General features: G+C 39.6%; 2 protein-coding genes across 2 annotated transcripts; both read right to left on the minus strand.

Annotated features, from left to right (window-relative positions):
* Positions 1-2,220: 2,220 nt before the first annotated feature.
* Positions 2,221-3,186, minus strand: LOC100515396 (olfactory receptor 52N2). Its single transcript, XM_021102650.2, has one exon. The coding sequence runs from the start codon at positions 3,184-3,186 to the stop codon at positions 2,221-2,223; it is 966 nt and encodes a 321-aa protein (XP_020958309.2).
* A 9,060-nt stretch (positions 3,187-12,246) lies between these two features.
* Positions 12,247-13,209, minus strand: LOC100521984 (olfactory receptor 52N2-like). The gene has a single exon (XM_003129476.2). The coding sequence runs from the start codon at positions 13,207-13,209 to the stop codon at positions 12,247-12,249; it is 963 nt and encodes a 320-aa protein (XP_003129524.2).
* Positions 13,210-17,505: the final 4,296 nt, after the last annotated feature.

The following is a 17,505-nucleotide window of genomic DNA, read 5'->3' on the forward strand; positions in this document are numbered from 1 at the left end:
CTCTATTACCTCCAATCGTCCTAAAACATTTAGAGCCCAAAACTTGTTATTCTTTGTTTAGTCCCAATATTTAGTATATAAATTTTCATTTAAAAAATAATCCTTCTCCTCTTCTCTTTCTTTTAAAATACTTAAATGTATGTTGAGATTTATCTCATATATGATCTTTTCTGTAAAAGGTTTACTTACTGATTCCAATAGCTATTGATAGGCATTCCAATTTCATTTTAATAATCACTTTTGGGGAGTTACCTTGTTATTTTATTTTATTTTTTAAATTTTTTTTTTAAATGAGAGTTGCAATGTTTATTTCAGATTCTCTCTTGTTTTTTTTTTTTTTTTTTTTCTTTTTTTTTCTTTTTTGCCACACAGGCAGTATGTGGGAATTCCTGGGCCAGGGATTGAACCTACGCTACACAGCAGCAACCAGAGCCACAGTGGTGAGAACGCAGGAGGCTCAACCCGCTAGGCCATCAGAGAACTCCCACCTTGTTATTTTATAATAATGACTCCATTGCATTTTTTATCTTCTATCAGATTAGAAATTTATTAGCGTTTTTGTATCCCTTTATATTTTTCAGTGTACAACATGAAGCCAGTCACATGGAAGGTATCCAGAAAAATAAACTGTTAACTAAATTGATGATAGGTTTGTGAAAACTCAGTGGAAACTTGCCCATATAAAATTGATTTTGTACTGCCTACGCAGGTAGAAATATTTCTCCTTGAGCTACAATGTTCAAAATGAATCAGAGTTGAACCTTCTAGATGATGATAATAATAAGAATAATATCAGATTCAATGTATTTAGTGGTTAGTATATATCAGAAATTAGGCTATTTTTGGCATTAGAGTATTTAACCAGCCCAAAAGATCATTATGGCAACCCCCCCCCCCATTTAATAAAAAGCATAGAAGCTGAAATTTAGAGAGATTAAATAGTCTGTCAAAATCTAGTAGCTAGGAATTAAGACATAAAATTTAAACTTTGGACCTATCTAAATTCAAAATTCATTTTTCCCCAACTCTTTCTCACTCACTTTTTGTTCCCTCCCTCCAGAATCTGAATCCATTTTTTGTCATCTCTCCTCTTTCTTTCATGTATATTTCCTCTCATGATCCCTGGCTAGATTCTAGATTCTGAGCATCATGAACCCAGGGGCTGTGTCATACACAACTCTGCTTCTCTTTCATCAAAACTGAGATATGACCAATAATATGACCTAAATAAGAAACTGAAAAAAAAATAAATGAGTGAACGAGTACATGAATTATAAGACATACAAGCAATTTAACCAAGGCATTTGTCTGCTTGACTGGTAATATCACAATTATATTTTTAGGTGCATTTTGAATGGAGGTGCCCTTGATGAAATGGAAAAAGACAGAACTCTTAGGCATGTCCAAAATGAAACGAAGCATATTGAAAAAATATTTAGTGAGTAGTTAAAGTTGGGAGATTTCACAAAACATCTAAATTTAGCTTGCCTTAAAAAAACACTGTAAACTATTGTAACCCTGGGCCCACATTACGCCATGGTGATAATGTGCTTAATTTGAGTGGAATTTGTCCTGTATGGGGAAGGCGTGCTTGGTCCAGAGCACCACAGACTCCGGGTCTTACACACAATGCACACGCTGACATTAGGCTGCATTCATTTCTTTACCTTCATGTTCACAGTAGACATGAGTCTGCAGACCTTTAAGTAAAACAAAATCTGTAAGAAATTGGTATGGTATTTCTTTATTCTGCATTCTCTTTTTTGGCAGAACTTCACACAGAAGAAATATTTCATAATATATACTTGAAAAGGCTTCAAAAAATCTGCATATGACAGGACTCGTGTTTTTAATACCATTTTTACAACCATCTCATATCTTTTACAAATGTCTTCTTTTGACTTACTCGTATCTTTTACAAATTTCTTCTTCATTCTATTTTTCTCCCCCCCTTCGCAAGCAATGCATCTCTTTTATTTATTTATTTATTTATTAGATGAATCTGCAGCATATATATATAAAAGTCCCCTGTCCAGGGAACAAATCTGAGCTGCAGCTGCAACCTATTATACAGTTGCAGCAATGCTGGATCCTTCACCCACAGCGCCAGGCCAGGGATGGAACCCACACCTCAGCAGCAACCCAGAAGGCTGCAGAGACAACCCTGGATCCTTAACCTGCTGCACCACAGAAGGAGCTGCTATGCGTGTATTTTGTGATTTATTTGTCTTGAGTAAAGAGAACCTTGTCTCCAAGTAAAAATTTGATCACACCTTCCCGGATCTGTTTGGTCTTGACTCCGTAAACAATGGGGTTCATTGTAGGAGGCAGGAGCAGATAAAGGTTGGCCACAATGATGTGTATGTGGTGAGGGATACTGTGTTCTCCAAAACGGTGGGTGAAAAAAGTGAAAAAAGCTGGGACATAGGTGATCACAATGGCACAGATGTGAGATGTGCAGGTGCTGAAGGCTTTGTGCCGAGCATCTGCCGAAGACAGGCTCACCACCGCCCGCAATATCATAGTGTAAGACACTGAAATACAGCACATGTCAAACACACCAATGAGGAGAGCAACCATCAGACCGTAGACAGCATTGACCTTGACATTGCCACAGGAGACCTTGGCCACGGACATGTGGTCACAGTAAGTGTGGGGAATGGAGTTGCCACGACAATAGGGCAGGCGCTTGGTAAGGAAAGTGAAAGGGACGATGAGCATCACACCCCTCAGGAACGTGGCAAGACCAGCCTTGGCGATGACAGGGCTGGTGAGGATGGTGGCATAGCGTAAGGGGTAGCAGATGGCCACGTAGCGGTCCAGGGCCATGAGCATGAGCACCCCGGACTCCATCCCCGTCAACATGTGGACAAAAAACATCTGAGCCAGGCAGGCATTGAAGTCTATCTCCTTGAGGTTGAACCAGAAGATGCACAGCATATTGGGTACCGTGGTGGTGCACAGGGTGGCATCGGTGAAGGAGAGCAGGGCCAGAAAGTAGTACATGGGCCGGTGCAGGGCCTCCTCGTGGCCGATGAGGTAGAGGAGCCCACAGTTGCCCACGACAGCAACGATGTACATGAAGCAGAATGGCAGGGAGAGCCAGACGTGTGCGGCTTCCAGCCCAGGGACACCACTCAAGATGAAGAATCCCGGGGTCAGACTGGAGCTGTTGGCTCCAGACATAATGACGGCCAGGAGGAGGGCATTTTACGTTCTTTAAAAGTGATAGTTTCCTGGACAAGGAAATGGCTTAGAGGTGAGTAGAGGGCTTGGAAACCAAAGGTAAAACAACAACAAAAAAGGTTTTTAGGAATGAGAAGTAGTGTTGAAGTTCCCTTGGTGTCACATTATCTAGATCATACTCCATCTCTGGTTCTTACCTAGTATGTGATGTTGATGAGTGGTTTAGCCATTGCGTACCTTCTTTCTCAACATGAAATGAGCATATTAGTTGTCTAAAGCTCAGTAACTTGTCAATATCATTCAATAAGATAATTTGCATATTGTGCTAAAACTGTGAATAATACACAGTGAATACTCACTAAATATTAGAGCAACGCTATTGTTGTTATTACTATTATTTTCATTTCTTTCCTCGGTATAAGCATCCCATGTGATCAACTCACCTTGATTAATAGATGTAAATGCGAATGGAGCCACTCAGACCTGCTAGAACTCAAGTGCTATTGTGCATTTTAGGGCAGGAGAGGTGGTGTGAGATTTTGAAAACCTCAGTTACATTTGGTGGTTGAGAAAGAAACTTTAGAAAGCAAGTGGTAGTTACTAGGGACTCCAAGAGATTAAAACATATTCTCCTATCTTACCTGACCTCACTCCGGTCCGCCAAGCACGGACCCGGAAGAGCTAGCCCATAAAAGCCTTGTGAAACCCTTCTTTGGGGCGCAGGCTCCAGAGAGTCATCTCCTCTGAGCCCGCCGACATAATAAACTTGAGTTCCCCAACTCAAAAAAAATATATATATATATATTCTCACATCTTAGGAAAAAAATTATAAATGTCTCAACCCCTGAATGAAATCCAGGGACATCCCATCCAGCTAAAGCCCCACAAGGCTCTCGCTAAAAAGGTAGCAGGTGAGCATGCGGCAATTGGAGCTCCTGCAAAGAGAGCTGGGGTATATGAGATGCCACCTCTGATGTCTGCCTTCTTCTAAGGTAACCGGAGGGCACAAAAGCTGCAAGACTGAAAAGACTGAGATACTAGAATATCAGAGGAGGGAGAATCTTAGGGTCTGCTCATCTGGCTTGTAAACTAAGACTGCTGGTGGAAAATTCTCAGGCTCTTCCAAATGTCAATGTCACATAACTAAACAATCTATCCATCTGCTTTGAATCCTAAACAGAAAAACAGACCAACTCAGTGCCAGTTCTCTCCCCCATGCTTCAGTAAGATTTCTCTTTACACCCTTTCTGCCAGACGATTCTCAAAGAGGCACGTGAATTCTGCTATTGGGTGAGCTATTTTTAAACTTAAAATATATTCAAAAGAAGAAAAATCTAGATGAATCAGGGTTTTCTCTTGGAAAATGTGAGAGCAGTGTTTTATTGCATCCCTATTTCTAGAGACATGGACACTCAGATTCCAGGCGTTTCCAGGACTAATTAGCTGGATGGACTTGAACACATCTCAAATCTTCCTGTTTACAATTTTCATGGCTTTTAATAAAGGGATGATAGTGATAGTACATATTATGGAAGTGTTAGGATGGTTAAATGAGAATTAGTCCTCCAGGTGGTGCCTGGTATCTAGTAGGTAATCAGTACATGTTATCTATTATAATAATAAAAATAATTGTCAGATTATATGTTAAAGTATTATTTATTTAACAGAGATTTATTGATGCCCTTCTAGTTTGTAGAGATACATTAGTGATCCAAATGTACAAAATCCTCTCCACCCACGGAGCTAATATTCTGACGGAGGTTAATTTCCATAGTCAAATTTATATTAATGCCAAGGATATATGCTACTGTCCTCATTTTATATATGAAGAAATGTTAAGTTCAGGGTAGCTAAATAAAAATTGCATCAACAAAATTTAAAAACTGGTAGAGTCAGGGTTCAAATCCAAGTTTGTCTGACTTTATAGGTTTAATCAATCTATATCCATTGCCTTAACTTACTGATTTTTGAGGAATTGCATAAATGGGGCATAACTAGCTTAATTTATGATGACATGGGAAGAAAGAAAAAGCTTTCTCTTAATAGTGTCTTAGAGAAGAGACAGAATATATGTGCAATGTTACAGAAAGTCAGTCTTTAGAAAGGGACCTTTGGAGATAGAATTTATTGGTGATATAGCCAGATTCTTATTCCTGGACTGTTTTCATAGACATCATATGAAACCTAGTAGGGGAGTTGCATGAGACTATTTCTATGGGAAGGCTCTTGGAAGTTCCTTACAAGTGCCTTGTAGGAGTCAAGTCTAGTCTTCAGTCATATCCCACTGCCCACAAGGACCATCCCAGTGGAAGCAGTTCTGAATGTAGACATCTATCTGTTAAGGCAAACAACACCCTCCCTTTGGAGCTCGCTCTTACCTGGGCTTCTCTATCTTCAATCAACTCTAAGATAGTTTTACATTTGGTCTTCCCATCGTAGCTCAGCGGTAACAAACCTGACCAGGATCCACAAGGATGCAGGTTTGATCCCTGGCCTCACTCATTGGGTTAAAGGATCTGGCGTTGCCATGAGCTGTGGTGTCAGTCAGAGACAGAGCTCGGATCTGACGTTGCTGTGGTTGTGGTGTAGGCCAGCAGCGGCTGCTCCAATTTGACCCCTAGCCTGGGAACTTCCACATGCTGTGGGTGCGGGCCTAAAAAGACAGAAACGAATTATTTCACAATTAGGGGAATGTTGTTTCTTAGTCCCAAACAGATGGTCCTCTATTCTGGCTGGATTTAGGAAGAAATGCTGAGCTTCCAATCAACTATGTCTCAAACACTTGCCTTTCTTGTACTAAAACCTTTACATTTTTGGAAGGTGCAAGTCTTCGGGCATCACCCAAACTCACCTCAGTGTGGGCAAAGATGAGACTCATGAACATGCCTGAGACTCCTGAGTGTCAAATGGTTCTACAACAACCAGCTTCCACCTCTACATAGCATCTCTGTATCCTCTGAGGATTCTGCGGACTTGAGGGTTTACAGCTAATTGGAGTTCCACATTTGGTGTCTCAGAGGGCTCTGGTTAGAGGAAAGATCCTTTGGGACTTTTGAAATTACTTCTATATTCATCAACTTTTATATCTATATTTATCAGCAGAAGTGAAGATACAAAACAATAGGCATATCAAAGTTAACTATCTTTCCTGGCTGTGGATTCTAACCAAGAGACCTAATAGTCATTAGAATTTTTGTTTTTCATTTATCTTACTTTATAAAATAATGGCTTAAGTCAGTAATCATAAAATTCCAAAAATACTAAAACTTATTAATGCATGTAAAATATATTGCAAATATGCTCATGATAATATTTTTAATAGAATTGTTTCTATATATATGTATTTATGCATAATAAATTTCATGAGAGAGAGAGAGACAAAGAGAGACACAGAGACAGAAACTGAACTGCACCTGAGGCATGTGGAAATTTCCAGGCCAGGGATTAAATCCATGTCACAGCTGTGACCTGTGCTACAGCAATGACTCTAGCCATTGCAGTGACAATCCTGCATCCTTAATCTGCTGTGCCACAAGGGGGTTCTCAGGAACCTTTATAGATGCACCATCATTTCAGTTGCTTTCCAGTTATTTCAGGATCAGTCTTCTTCACAGAAAAATAATAATAGGGAAACTCAGGTAAGACAATATACGTAAAATAAATGCAAAGCTGTTCTGTCACAATCTCCATCCAAACACTCACATACACACACCCTGTGTTTGTGTGTGTGTGTTAAACTCAGAGCAATTGTGGAAATCCTCTTAAGTAGTCACTGAAAGTGTATCACAAAACTCCCCTGATACTGTAACTCTAACACAGTTTTAGGGAAAGTTTAAAACTGTACCACTCTTCTGCAGAAAAGTTCATTAGTTTCTAATTAACTTATGTATGTACCAAGTCTATGACCCAGCAATTCCATCCTTAGGTTTATCATGAAGATTAATAAAAATATACGTTCATGAAAGACTTACCTGCCAATGTTCATATAACCCAAATGTTAATGAAGGGAACTTGAATGCATGGTATGTTCCTTATGATGGAATGCAATGCAGAAATCATAAGGAACAAACTGTTTTTTCATACAACATGGATGAATTTCCAAAACATATTGAGCCAACAAACCCAGACACACAAAAACAAATTTTATGATTCCAGTTGTATGCAGTCCTGAGCAAGCAAAACTATAGAAATTGCCCTCTGGGGATTAATAATGACTCATGGGAGGAAAAGGGAAATTTCTAGGGTGGTAGACATCTTCTTTACCTTGTTTCCTGTGGAATTATAGGGGAAATGAATGATGAGAGGGTTCAAACACCCAGTTTGAATTTGCAGGATCTGGTGAAGGCATATAAATTTAAGAATTACCCCTGAGAAGGAACAAGAAGTACGCAGCAGTGAAACCATAAAAAGATCTGAGAAAGCCACCAAATTCTCCACGAGATTGGCTGGTTCAGGTTTTTCTCTCCTGAAGTCAGTGAGTAAAGTTAAGTTGTTACCAACTTAAAACAGACTGCTATAAAACTATAAGGTGTTTTTTGTACAAGCAAGAAACTACATTACATACTCAAAAGATAAAGGGGAAGAAAGCAAAGTATTTGACTATGAAAAAAATTTTAATCACAAAGGAAGACAGCAAGAGAGACAGAAATTAACAAAAGGACTAGCAGGAAAATGATGAATAAGATGGCAATGATAATTCCTTACCTATCAATAAATGCATTAAATTGTCCAATCAAAAGACAATTCCTTATGATGGAATGCAATGCAGAAATCATAAGGAACAAACTGTTTTTTCATACAACATGGATGAATTTCCAAAACTAGGAATAAACCAGACTAAGCATGTGAAAGACTTATATGCTGAGAACTATAAAACAGTGATAAAGGAAATTGAAGATGAGTCAAAGAAATGGAAAGGTATCCCATGCTCTTGAATTAGAAGAATCAATACTGTTAAACTGAACAAATTACCCAAAGCAATGTACAGATTCAATGCAATCCCTAAAAAAATACCAATGGCATTTTTCACTGAACAAGAATAAATAATTTAAAAAATTGTATGGAAACACAAAAGACTCCAAAGAGGCAAAATAATCTTGAGAAAGATGAACAGAGATGGGGGATGTCATGCTCCTGGACTTCATACTATACTACAAAGCTACAGTAATCAAAACAGTGTGGTACTAGCACAAAAACAGACACACAGATCAATAGAACAGAATAGGGAGCCCAGAAAAAACCCACTCTCTTATGGTTAATTAATCTACAACAATGGAGGGAAGAATACACAATGGAGAAAATATAGTCTCTTCAGTATTGTTGCTGGGACAATTGGACAGTTACACGTAAGAGAGTGAAAGTAGAACATTCTCTAACACCATATAGAAAATAGTAATTGGGAGTTCCCGTCGTGGCGCAGTGGTTAACGAATCTGACTAGGAACCATGAGGTTGCGGGTTCGATCCCTGGCCTTGCTCAGTGGGTTAACGATCCGGTTGCCGTGAGCTGTGGTGTAGGTTACAGACGCGGCTCGGATCCCTAGTTGCTGTGGCTCTGGCGTAGGCTGGCAGCTACAGCTCCAATTAGACCCCTAGCCTGGGAACCTCCACATGCCGCGGGAGCGGCCCAAGAAATAGCAAAAAGACAAAATAAAATAAAATAAAATAAAATAAAATAAAATAATAATTAATCATTTATCCTTCATTAATCATTTATCCTTCCATCCTGTCTTAATTTCATCTTAAAATTTGGGCTTTTTAGTACCCTATTTATAACATCTCTGCCTTTTCCAATCCAGTTCAGCACTAAGAAAACCCACAAGAGGCAAGGAAGTTGGCATTTAGATACCAACAGTTCTATAACATACATTAGGGAAAATAGGATTTAGATCTTCAGTCAGAAGGGCTTGTTTATATTTTGCCCCCAGTTTAGGCAGACTGGACCACCCAGTCTCTAGCACAGAAACATGCAAACCTCTAAGGGGGTGGGGCTGACTACCAACAGCACCCATGTGGACCGATCAGAATGCAAGGTCTGTTTAGACGGGGGATTGACCAGTAGGAGGGAATCAGGGCTTGGCGTATATTGCACTCATATCAGACACCAAAACCTGAAGCTCTTCTTATTCAGATGAATGGGAATAAGAACAGAAAGTTAAGAATGTTGGTCCAATGAGGTCCCTACACTTGAAGTAATAATAGTGGAGAATAATTGTAACCCCCCCCCCAAGTCTCCTGTCTTCCTTTCCTTACAGTTTTTGCTATTTGCTCTTTCCCACCCTACCGTGTCTTTTGTATAATATTCAGATTCTGCTAACCTTCCTTAAATTTTCTCCCTCCCCTTCTTTTCTTTTTCTTCTACTTTTCTCTCTTTCTTTTTTCATTGTGCTGGTTTTTCCTCTTTTATGACCCTCAAATCCCAGCTTTAAGAGCAACTGGAGTTCTGATCACTGCCTCGGGTTGTAGGGCTTTCCTCTCGGGAGCAGTACTTTGCAAACTACCCCATTCCACACACAAAACTCTCCCTAGACAGAACATCCAGTGCTACTTTGCACCCTCAGCCCCATGCACAATAGCCTATAAACTATTTACGCCCTATTGTTATCTGGGGGCTTAGGGTGTGTTTTGGTGCATGGAAATAGCATTGCTTGGATAAAGAAATCTGTGCCTTGATCATTTAACATGTAACTACCCAACGTGTACACAGATATGCACAACTGTCTAGTTCCTATGGATACGCATTGCTCCAAAGGAATCAGGGGAAATCCTAGACCAATAATCAAACCTCTTTTCAATCTATTAAAATGCCTTTGACTCCTTATCTCCAATGTAGTAATGTTTCATCTCTAATTATCCCACAAAATATTGAAGCCACCTTTGTGCAATCTCGTTCATTTTTCAGCACTTCTATAACTGCTTTGGAAATGGCTTCACGTTATTTTGAAAGACAAGGTGTGTCTGTGGTATTTTTCATTTCAAAGAAAAATGAACATGTCATTTATTGATCCTGAGAGACAGAACTCAGGGAAATTGAACTGAGCAAGATTTTCTTCCATCACTGTCTACTTTAAAATTATTTAAAAATCTCTCAGTGATTCTGGCCTGCTGGCTTGAATTCACTTGTGAATCTCAGTGTTCAGAATTATGCTGTTGTAGTTGTTGGTGGCAGTGGTGGTTTCTTTCTGTGACACCCATTTTTGAGTTTGTAAAGGGAAGATGATGTAAAATTAATTGGAGATTGTTACCTGAGTGCCTCGAAAAATTTATTTGTTGTATTTTATTTTTCCAGATTTTAAAACCGATGCTCCGGTTTTACTTTGCAATAATGGTTACCTCCCTTGCTCTGTCCCCACAGCTTAGGCCTATTAACATTATATTTAAATTTTAATTTAAATGTTCTGAGATTCAAACAGTCTGGCTGTCTGTGTAGCTCATGTGCCTCATTTATAAATTGAAGATAACTGTAGGTAGGTCATTTTGAAGTAAAAGTTCAGTGAAATATTGTATATGAAGCATTAGTATAATACCTGATATATTTATATTTTAAAATGGCAGTTGAGGTGATGTAATTTCTTGATCTGTTTACTAGGGCTTTGGCGTGATTTAAATAAAAATATCTAATGAGTAAAATTTATCAAATCCAAAAACATAAGTCCAGGAGAAAGAAACTTTTCTGATTATCAGCTTATAATTTTTATTACACAGAAACACTTACATAATGTTCCTCTTCTTAAAACTCAGGTTTTGCTTCCAAGCATGAAAATTTCTTGCAAAAATACATGACGTGATTAATATATTTCACCATGATTTAATAATCCATAATGTGATATTAAAATATATTCTTCTACTAGCAGACAGTAGGATTATAATGCTAATATTATTAGTATCTCTACCTCCTTGTTTGTATCCATTGCCTGATCACCTTCTATTGCTCCAGTTTTCTCTTGGGATTCCTTCACTCTTCATTTGATATTGCTGTTTCGGACCACCACACTTATTATTCCTCTCTCACTTCTATTTTCTCCTTGTTTTTTTCCAGATATCTAAATGAAGTACCTCTCTTCATCATTGTCCCTGATCATTTGTCTGTTACTTCTTCTATGCTAATGCTAAGGAAAACCATTAGCCCAGACATCCTTGGTTGGCAGAATATATAACTTTTCTTTAAGTATCTTTTGCTGTATTATAAAGCCTTTCCTCAAACAGCTGTCAAGTATTGTTTTGTGTACCTTTCAAACATCCTGCTTGAAATCAACTCAAAGGAGTACATTCTAGATTATGGTGAACACCTGCAGTCACATTCTTCTGCTTCATTTATGTCTACATGGTATAGTTATAGATAGCCACATAATTTCTGAAGAACCAGGATGCAAAAAATAAGTTAACAGTCAAGGTTTTTTTTTCCCCTTAAGATATGCAAATTTCACATAAATATGGTATTAAAAGGATGACAAAGACCTCTGGAATTCGGCACAATTTGGGTGCTTCTGGCTTCCCTGGAACTCCGAGGACGGTCTGCTTCTGTGCCCTCCCCAGTCTCCCGGAGCCTCCCTGGGCACCAGACTCCCCTGGTCTTTACTCTACACTCCCTCCCAGCGTCTAGACCAGTGCCTTCATCCTCAAGAGATGACTTCCAGCTGTATATTCCCGGTATTCGACGCTGTGTGTCCATTCAACAAGGTCTAACGAAAGTTCAGCTATGTGGGAGAAGTTCTCACTGTGGCATAGTTGGTCAAGAATCTGACTTCAGGGGTTCAGGTAAAAGCTCTGTCTCGCCTTCAACCCCTGGCCCAAGACCTTCCATATGCTAGGGAGAATCCATCAAACAATAAAAAATAAAGTTAAACTCTATTTGGGAGATGGAATTGTTTCCTGCCTATTTTATTTTTCCAGTAAGTTAGAAGTCTCAGATTAAAAATTTTGGAATGATTTCCTAAATATGACAGCAGAGTATTCTTAGGTATTTCTTCTGACATCTGGGCTGCTGAATTGTGCACTTCTTTTCTTCCTGCCTATAGCTGTCTTTGTCTTTGGGCCACATGCAGAATTCCACATCGGAGATTTACCTCACACGGAAAGCATCTTTCTCTCTAGTAAACAGTTTGATGACTCCCTCACGGATCTGCTTGGTCTTCACTCCATAGACAATTGGATTCAAGGTGGGAGGCAGCAGCAGGTAGAGGTTGGCTATTAAAATGTGGACGTGGTGAGGGATGCTCCGTCCCCCAAAGCGGTGAGTGAAGAAATTGAAGAAGGCTGGGACATAGGTGATGACAATAGCACAAATGTGGGAGGTACAGGTGCTAAAAGCTTTGTGTCGGGCATCCGCAGATGCCAGACTTATTACAGCACGAACAATCATGGTGTAAGACAGGGAAATACAGAACATATCAAACCCTCCTATCAGTAGGGCAGCTATGAGACCATAGACAGCGTTAATCTTGATGTTGCCGCAGGATAACTTGGCCAGAGACATATGGTCACAGTAGGTGTGTTGAACGAGATTGCCCCTGCAGTAGGGAAGCCGCTTGATCAGGAAAGTGAACGGCATCATGAGCAACACACTTCGTGTGAAGGTGGCCAGCCCAGCCCTGGCAATGGTGGTGTTGGTGAGGATGGTGGCATAGCGTAGAGGGTAGCAAATGGCCACGTAGCGATCCAGAGCCATAAGCATGAGCACCCCGGACTCCATGCCTGTCAGCATGTGGATGAAAAACATCTGCACAAGGCAGGCGTTAAAGTCAATCTCCTTGAGGCGGAGCCAGAAGATGCACAACGTGTTGGGGACAAAGGAAGTGCAGCCACTGATGTCTATAAGGGACAGCAAGGCGAGGAAGTAGTACATGGGCCGATGCAGAGCCTCCTCGTGGCTGATGATGTACATGAGCCCACAGTTCCCTGTGACAGCAATGACGTACATGAAGCAGAACGGCAGGGAGATCCAGACGTGTGCCGCTTCCAGCCCAGGAATCCCACTGAGGATGAAGTGTGTTGGTGTCAGGCTGGAGCTGTTGGCTCCATGCATGGTGGTCAACTGCAAAGCATGTGATTTTCAGGGTCAATAAAGATGTCCTGTACAGGAAGATAACAGTGAGACTGCTTCCGGTCAGAGCAAAAGATGAATGAGGGTTTTTCACAACACAAAAATAAATTTAAGGGAAAACATCTTTTGATATCCAGATACCCAGACTATGTTATTGACTCCTAACAAGTGGTCCCAAGTCTGTACCTGAATCAAAAGAATGCAAACATAGTTCAGACATAATGACAACGACCTGGTCTTGCTTGGTTTTATACTCTAGACTCTTTCTATATCTACCTGCTCATAGTCCCTGGCTGTTTGCCTGTCTTTGCTTTTGTCCCGTTGACCTAGTTCCAAATGATGGACCCTGTTTTCACAATGATATTCTTCTTCACTCATGTAATTTCCCTCCTTCCAAGATGGCCTTTCCTTTGTGCCACTGGGTTTTCATCAAATTACGTGAGCATCCGATTATCGTATACATACATTATGAGTTTAGACTTTCTATAAAGCTGGATTTTCCAAGTCAGAATAATCCCGGACATAATATTTGAAAAGCCAAAAAGTTACATAATGAGTCACAGCTTACAAAGCACAGCCAGAGGCATTTTCATTATATCTGCAATTGTTTCTTCTTGATAACAACCAAAGATTTCAGTTTATATTATCCAATTGCATAGTTAAGCTCTAATTAGTTCTCATGGTGTCTATTGATTCTCTCAAATCTTTATGTAGATAAGCAGGGCATATACATGTATAAATGACCATATTTTTATGTCTTCTTTTAGTATATTATTTTCTACCCTCAAGTAACTATGAAGAATTATATTGGTGGAATATAATTTATAATTTATAAGTAATTTTTTTTTTGTTTTGGGAACAGTCAGCTTTCTATTTTTCTTCTATGTTCAGGGACATGGATCTAGCCTGAAAGCTTTTTGATTAAAATAAAAAAAAATTTTAAGATCTCTTTTTAATTTTTTTTTTCCTTAAGGCGGCACCCACGGCACATGGAGGTTCCGAGGCTAGGGGTCCAATCGGAGCTACAGTTGCCGGCCTACACCATAGCCACAGCAACACCAGATCCAAGCCACATTTGCAAACTATACCATAGCCCACGGCAATGAGAGATCCTTAACCCACTGAGGGAGGCCGGGGATTGAACCTGCAACCTCATGGTTCCTAGTCAGATTTGTTTCCACTGCACCACGAGGAGAATGCTCCCTTTTTAATTTTTTTAAGAAAAAATTTTCACTAATACTTTTCAACATTCTTTACTTATTTTTAAAAATCATTCACCCGAGTTATTCATTTTCCCACAGCATTATATTGTATATGTTATTTCATGTTAAAATTATTTTATGTAATTTTGTTACATTTTAATCTTCTCCATAGTACAGATTTTTCCAGAGTTCTAATTTTGTGTGTGTATTTTGCAACTTTTATTCAGAATGAATCGCTTAGTAAGATTAACCGAGCCCCATCCCTTTTAGAAACTACAGCAATGCGGCCTTCCACAGAAAGAGTAGAAGTTTTGAGTTCCCGTTGTGGCTCAGTGGTTAACGAATCCAACTAGGAACCATGAGGTTGCAGGTTCGATCCCTGGCCTTGCTCAGTGGGTTAAGGATCTCATGTTGCAGTGAGCTGTGGTGTAGGTTGCAGATGCGGCTCGGATCCCACGTTGCTGTGGCTCTGGCGTGGGCCAGTGGCTATAGCTCTGATTAGACCCCTATCCTGGGAACCTTCATATGCCGTGGGAGCGGCCCAAGAAATGGCAAAAAGACAAAAAAAAAAAACAAAAAACGAAAACAACAACAACAAAAAAAAGAAAGAGTAGAAGTTCTACTAAGTGGACAGACACCAAGACCCAAGACAAGGTCAGCTGGAGTGAGTTTATTAGTAGTTAGAAAGACACAAGTACACACATCACTGAACACTTAAAGATTAGTAGAGAAAAGCAGTGCTGCTCAAATTGTTCTTTCTCTCTCATTTTGTGAGATCTAGCCTAGGGGTCTCTGCAGGACTTTTTGAACCATTACTCTAACTTATGGAAAAAATTTTAAATGATGCTGTATACATAATATCCATATATAAATCAAGATAAAAGCAAATTTTTCTAGAAAGCCTAAAGGACTAGAATGGCAGACCTTTTTTTTTTTTTTTTGCATTTTTCGGGCCACACCCACAGCATATGGAGGTACCCAGGCTAGGGGTCAAATCAGAACTGTAGCTTCCAGCCTACACCACAGCCACAGCAACACAGGATCCGAGCCACATCTGTGACCTACCCCACAGCTCATGGCAATGCTGGATCCTTAACTCACTGAATAAGGCCAGGGATCGAACCTACATCCTCACGGATGCTAGTCATGTTTGCTAACCATGAGCCATGATGGGGACTCCCAGAATGGCAGACTTTTAAAAGCAATTTTCTCAACTGTAAAATCTTTTAGCATTAAGAAGAGTAAACGTGGGGATTTTTTTTTACCACAACCTGGAACAGTATCAGCAAAATACTATCACAATTATTGTTAGTATGAGTGCCATTATTTTGCTTTATAAAATACATGTGCGTAAATCCACGTCCAACCATCCCCTTAGCCTCCGATGCATTTCCATCTGTCTCAGATCAAAAGACAATATCCTTATATTTGTGTACAACCTCCCATGCAATTAGGAGGCTTTTAAATCTCTGAATGTGTCTCCTATTCCTCTGACTCTCTCAGTCCATCTATACCTACTGAAGGGGTCTCACACTCAACAAAGATGCAAAATTCAAGGCATTTTCACTGCCTCTTAAGTTCTTCCCCAGGCAATACATTCATGGCATGTGTGTTCAAAAAGCTTAGCTCTTTACTCAGGGTCCACCTCAACGTGAAGTTTTTTTAACCTTCCAGTTGAAAATGCAACCCTCAGACCCCTGCCATTCTCAGCGTAACATCTCCCTTTACCAGCTTTTCCCTCCAGTACAGCAGTTGGTGCTGCCTGCGACCCCTCAGCAGAAGGTAAACTCTGTACGCACAGGAAGTTCTGCCTATTTTATTCATGGCTATGTTGTCTCTTACACTTAAAATAGTGATTGGCGCAGAAAATAATTGCATTTTGAGTGAACAAATGATTTTGAAAATCTTTTTTGGTTGATCTTCTTGCTTTGCATAAATACCTTAACAAAATAGCATATTGAAAAAGAAGCATGTTTCTAGAGGAAGAAAAACATGGTTTTGAGATGTCTGGAGTGCTAAACATTTTTTTAAAAATAAATAGAAGATATTTAGATTTGGGACGTATCCATGGGATAGATGCAAATAATTGCCTTTGTGTTATATTTATTCACCCTAAAGGCATACATATGGTGAACAGGGAAAGTTATAGGAAAGCAGATTTGGGTTGCATGTGTTCCTTTATGCAGATGGAAATATCTAGAAAGATAACAAGATCACTGTCATCAGATATATTCAAACAAAGGGAGAAGGACCTGTATCAGGAATGTTGTCAGGAAGTTGGGCTACGTGGTTACTGGAATTCCTTCCAACTTTCTTTTTTTAATTGAAGTATAATTGATTTGCAATACTATATTCAGGTGTACAGCGTAGGGATTCAGTATCTCTGCAGATAATTATACATTAAAATTTATTACAAGATGATGGCTGTAATTCCCTTTGCTTCACAATATGTACTTCAGCAAAAGTCTTACCATTTCCTAAGGAAGACTCCTCCATCTATGGAGCGCAGAGAAGGTTTCCATTATTGTAGAGAAACGTCCTTGCCTGTAACATGATCAATATGATCGTTGGTCTTTGTCATGTCAGCATCGTGTAGTCGTCTTCCTCCAGGGCCCAAACTACATTTAAATCTTTCCCCCCACTTCTGCTTTCTCTTCATGGCAGTTTGCAAATCCCTTTGGTGTCAGAAGTCTAAAGACGGAGATAATCCAATCGTCCTCATTCAACCACCCTCGGATTTAAATCTTTCATATTTAGTAGCATCTGGGCATCGTGTATTTTTTTTCTTCTGAATCACCCAAACTCACTATGATGCCAGATGTCTTTATGACTCTACGTATGATTCATCTTGCTCAGAATCACTGAACTGTATTGGTTGGTGGTTTCTCTGGGGATTTTCCAAGCAAAGAGAGAACATTTGTTTTGGAGCTTCACAGACGGATACTCCGTAGGTCTCTGATGAGAGAGGAGGTCCATTTAGTTTTGTAGAAACTAGATCTATATTTAGAATATAGTTGAGAAGGGAGAGGGGAACCTCAATAATAACCTTTAAATTTTAACATCTTTTCTCTGATGG

Source organism: Sus scrofa, chromosome 9, assembly GCF_054392235.1.
Source record: "Sus scrofa isolate SSC_HxYL_T2T_F1_AM1 chromosome 9, Sscrofa_HxYL_maternal_Yorkshire_Landrace_v2.0, whole genome shotgun sequence".
Lineage (NCBI taxonomy): Eukaryota > Metazoa > Chordata > Mammalia > Artiodactyla > Suidae > Sus > Sus scrofa.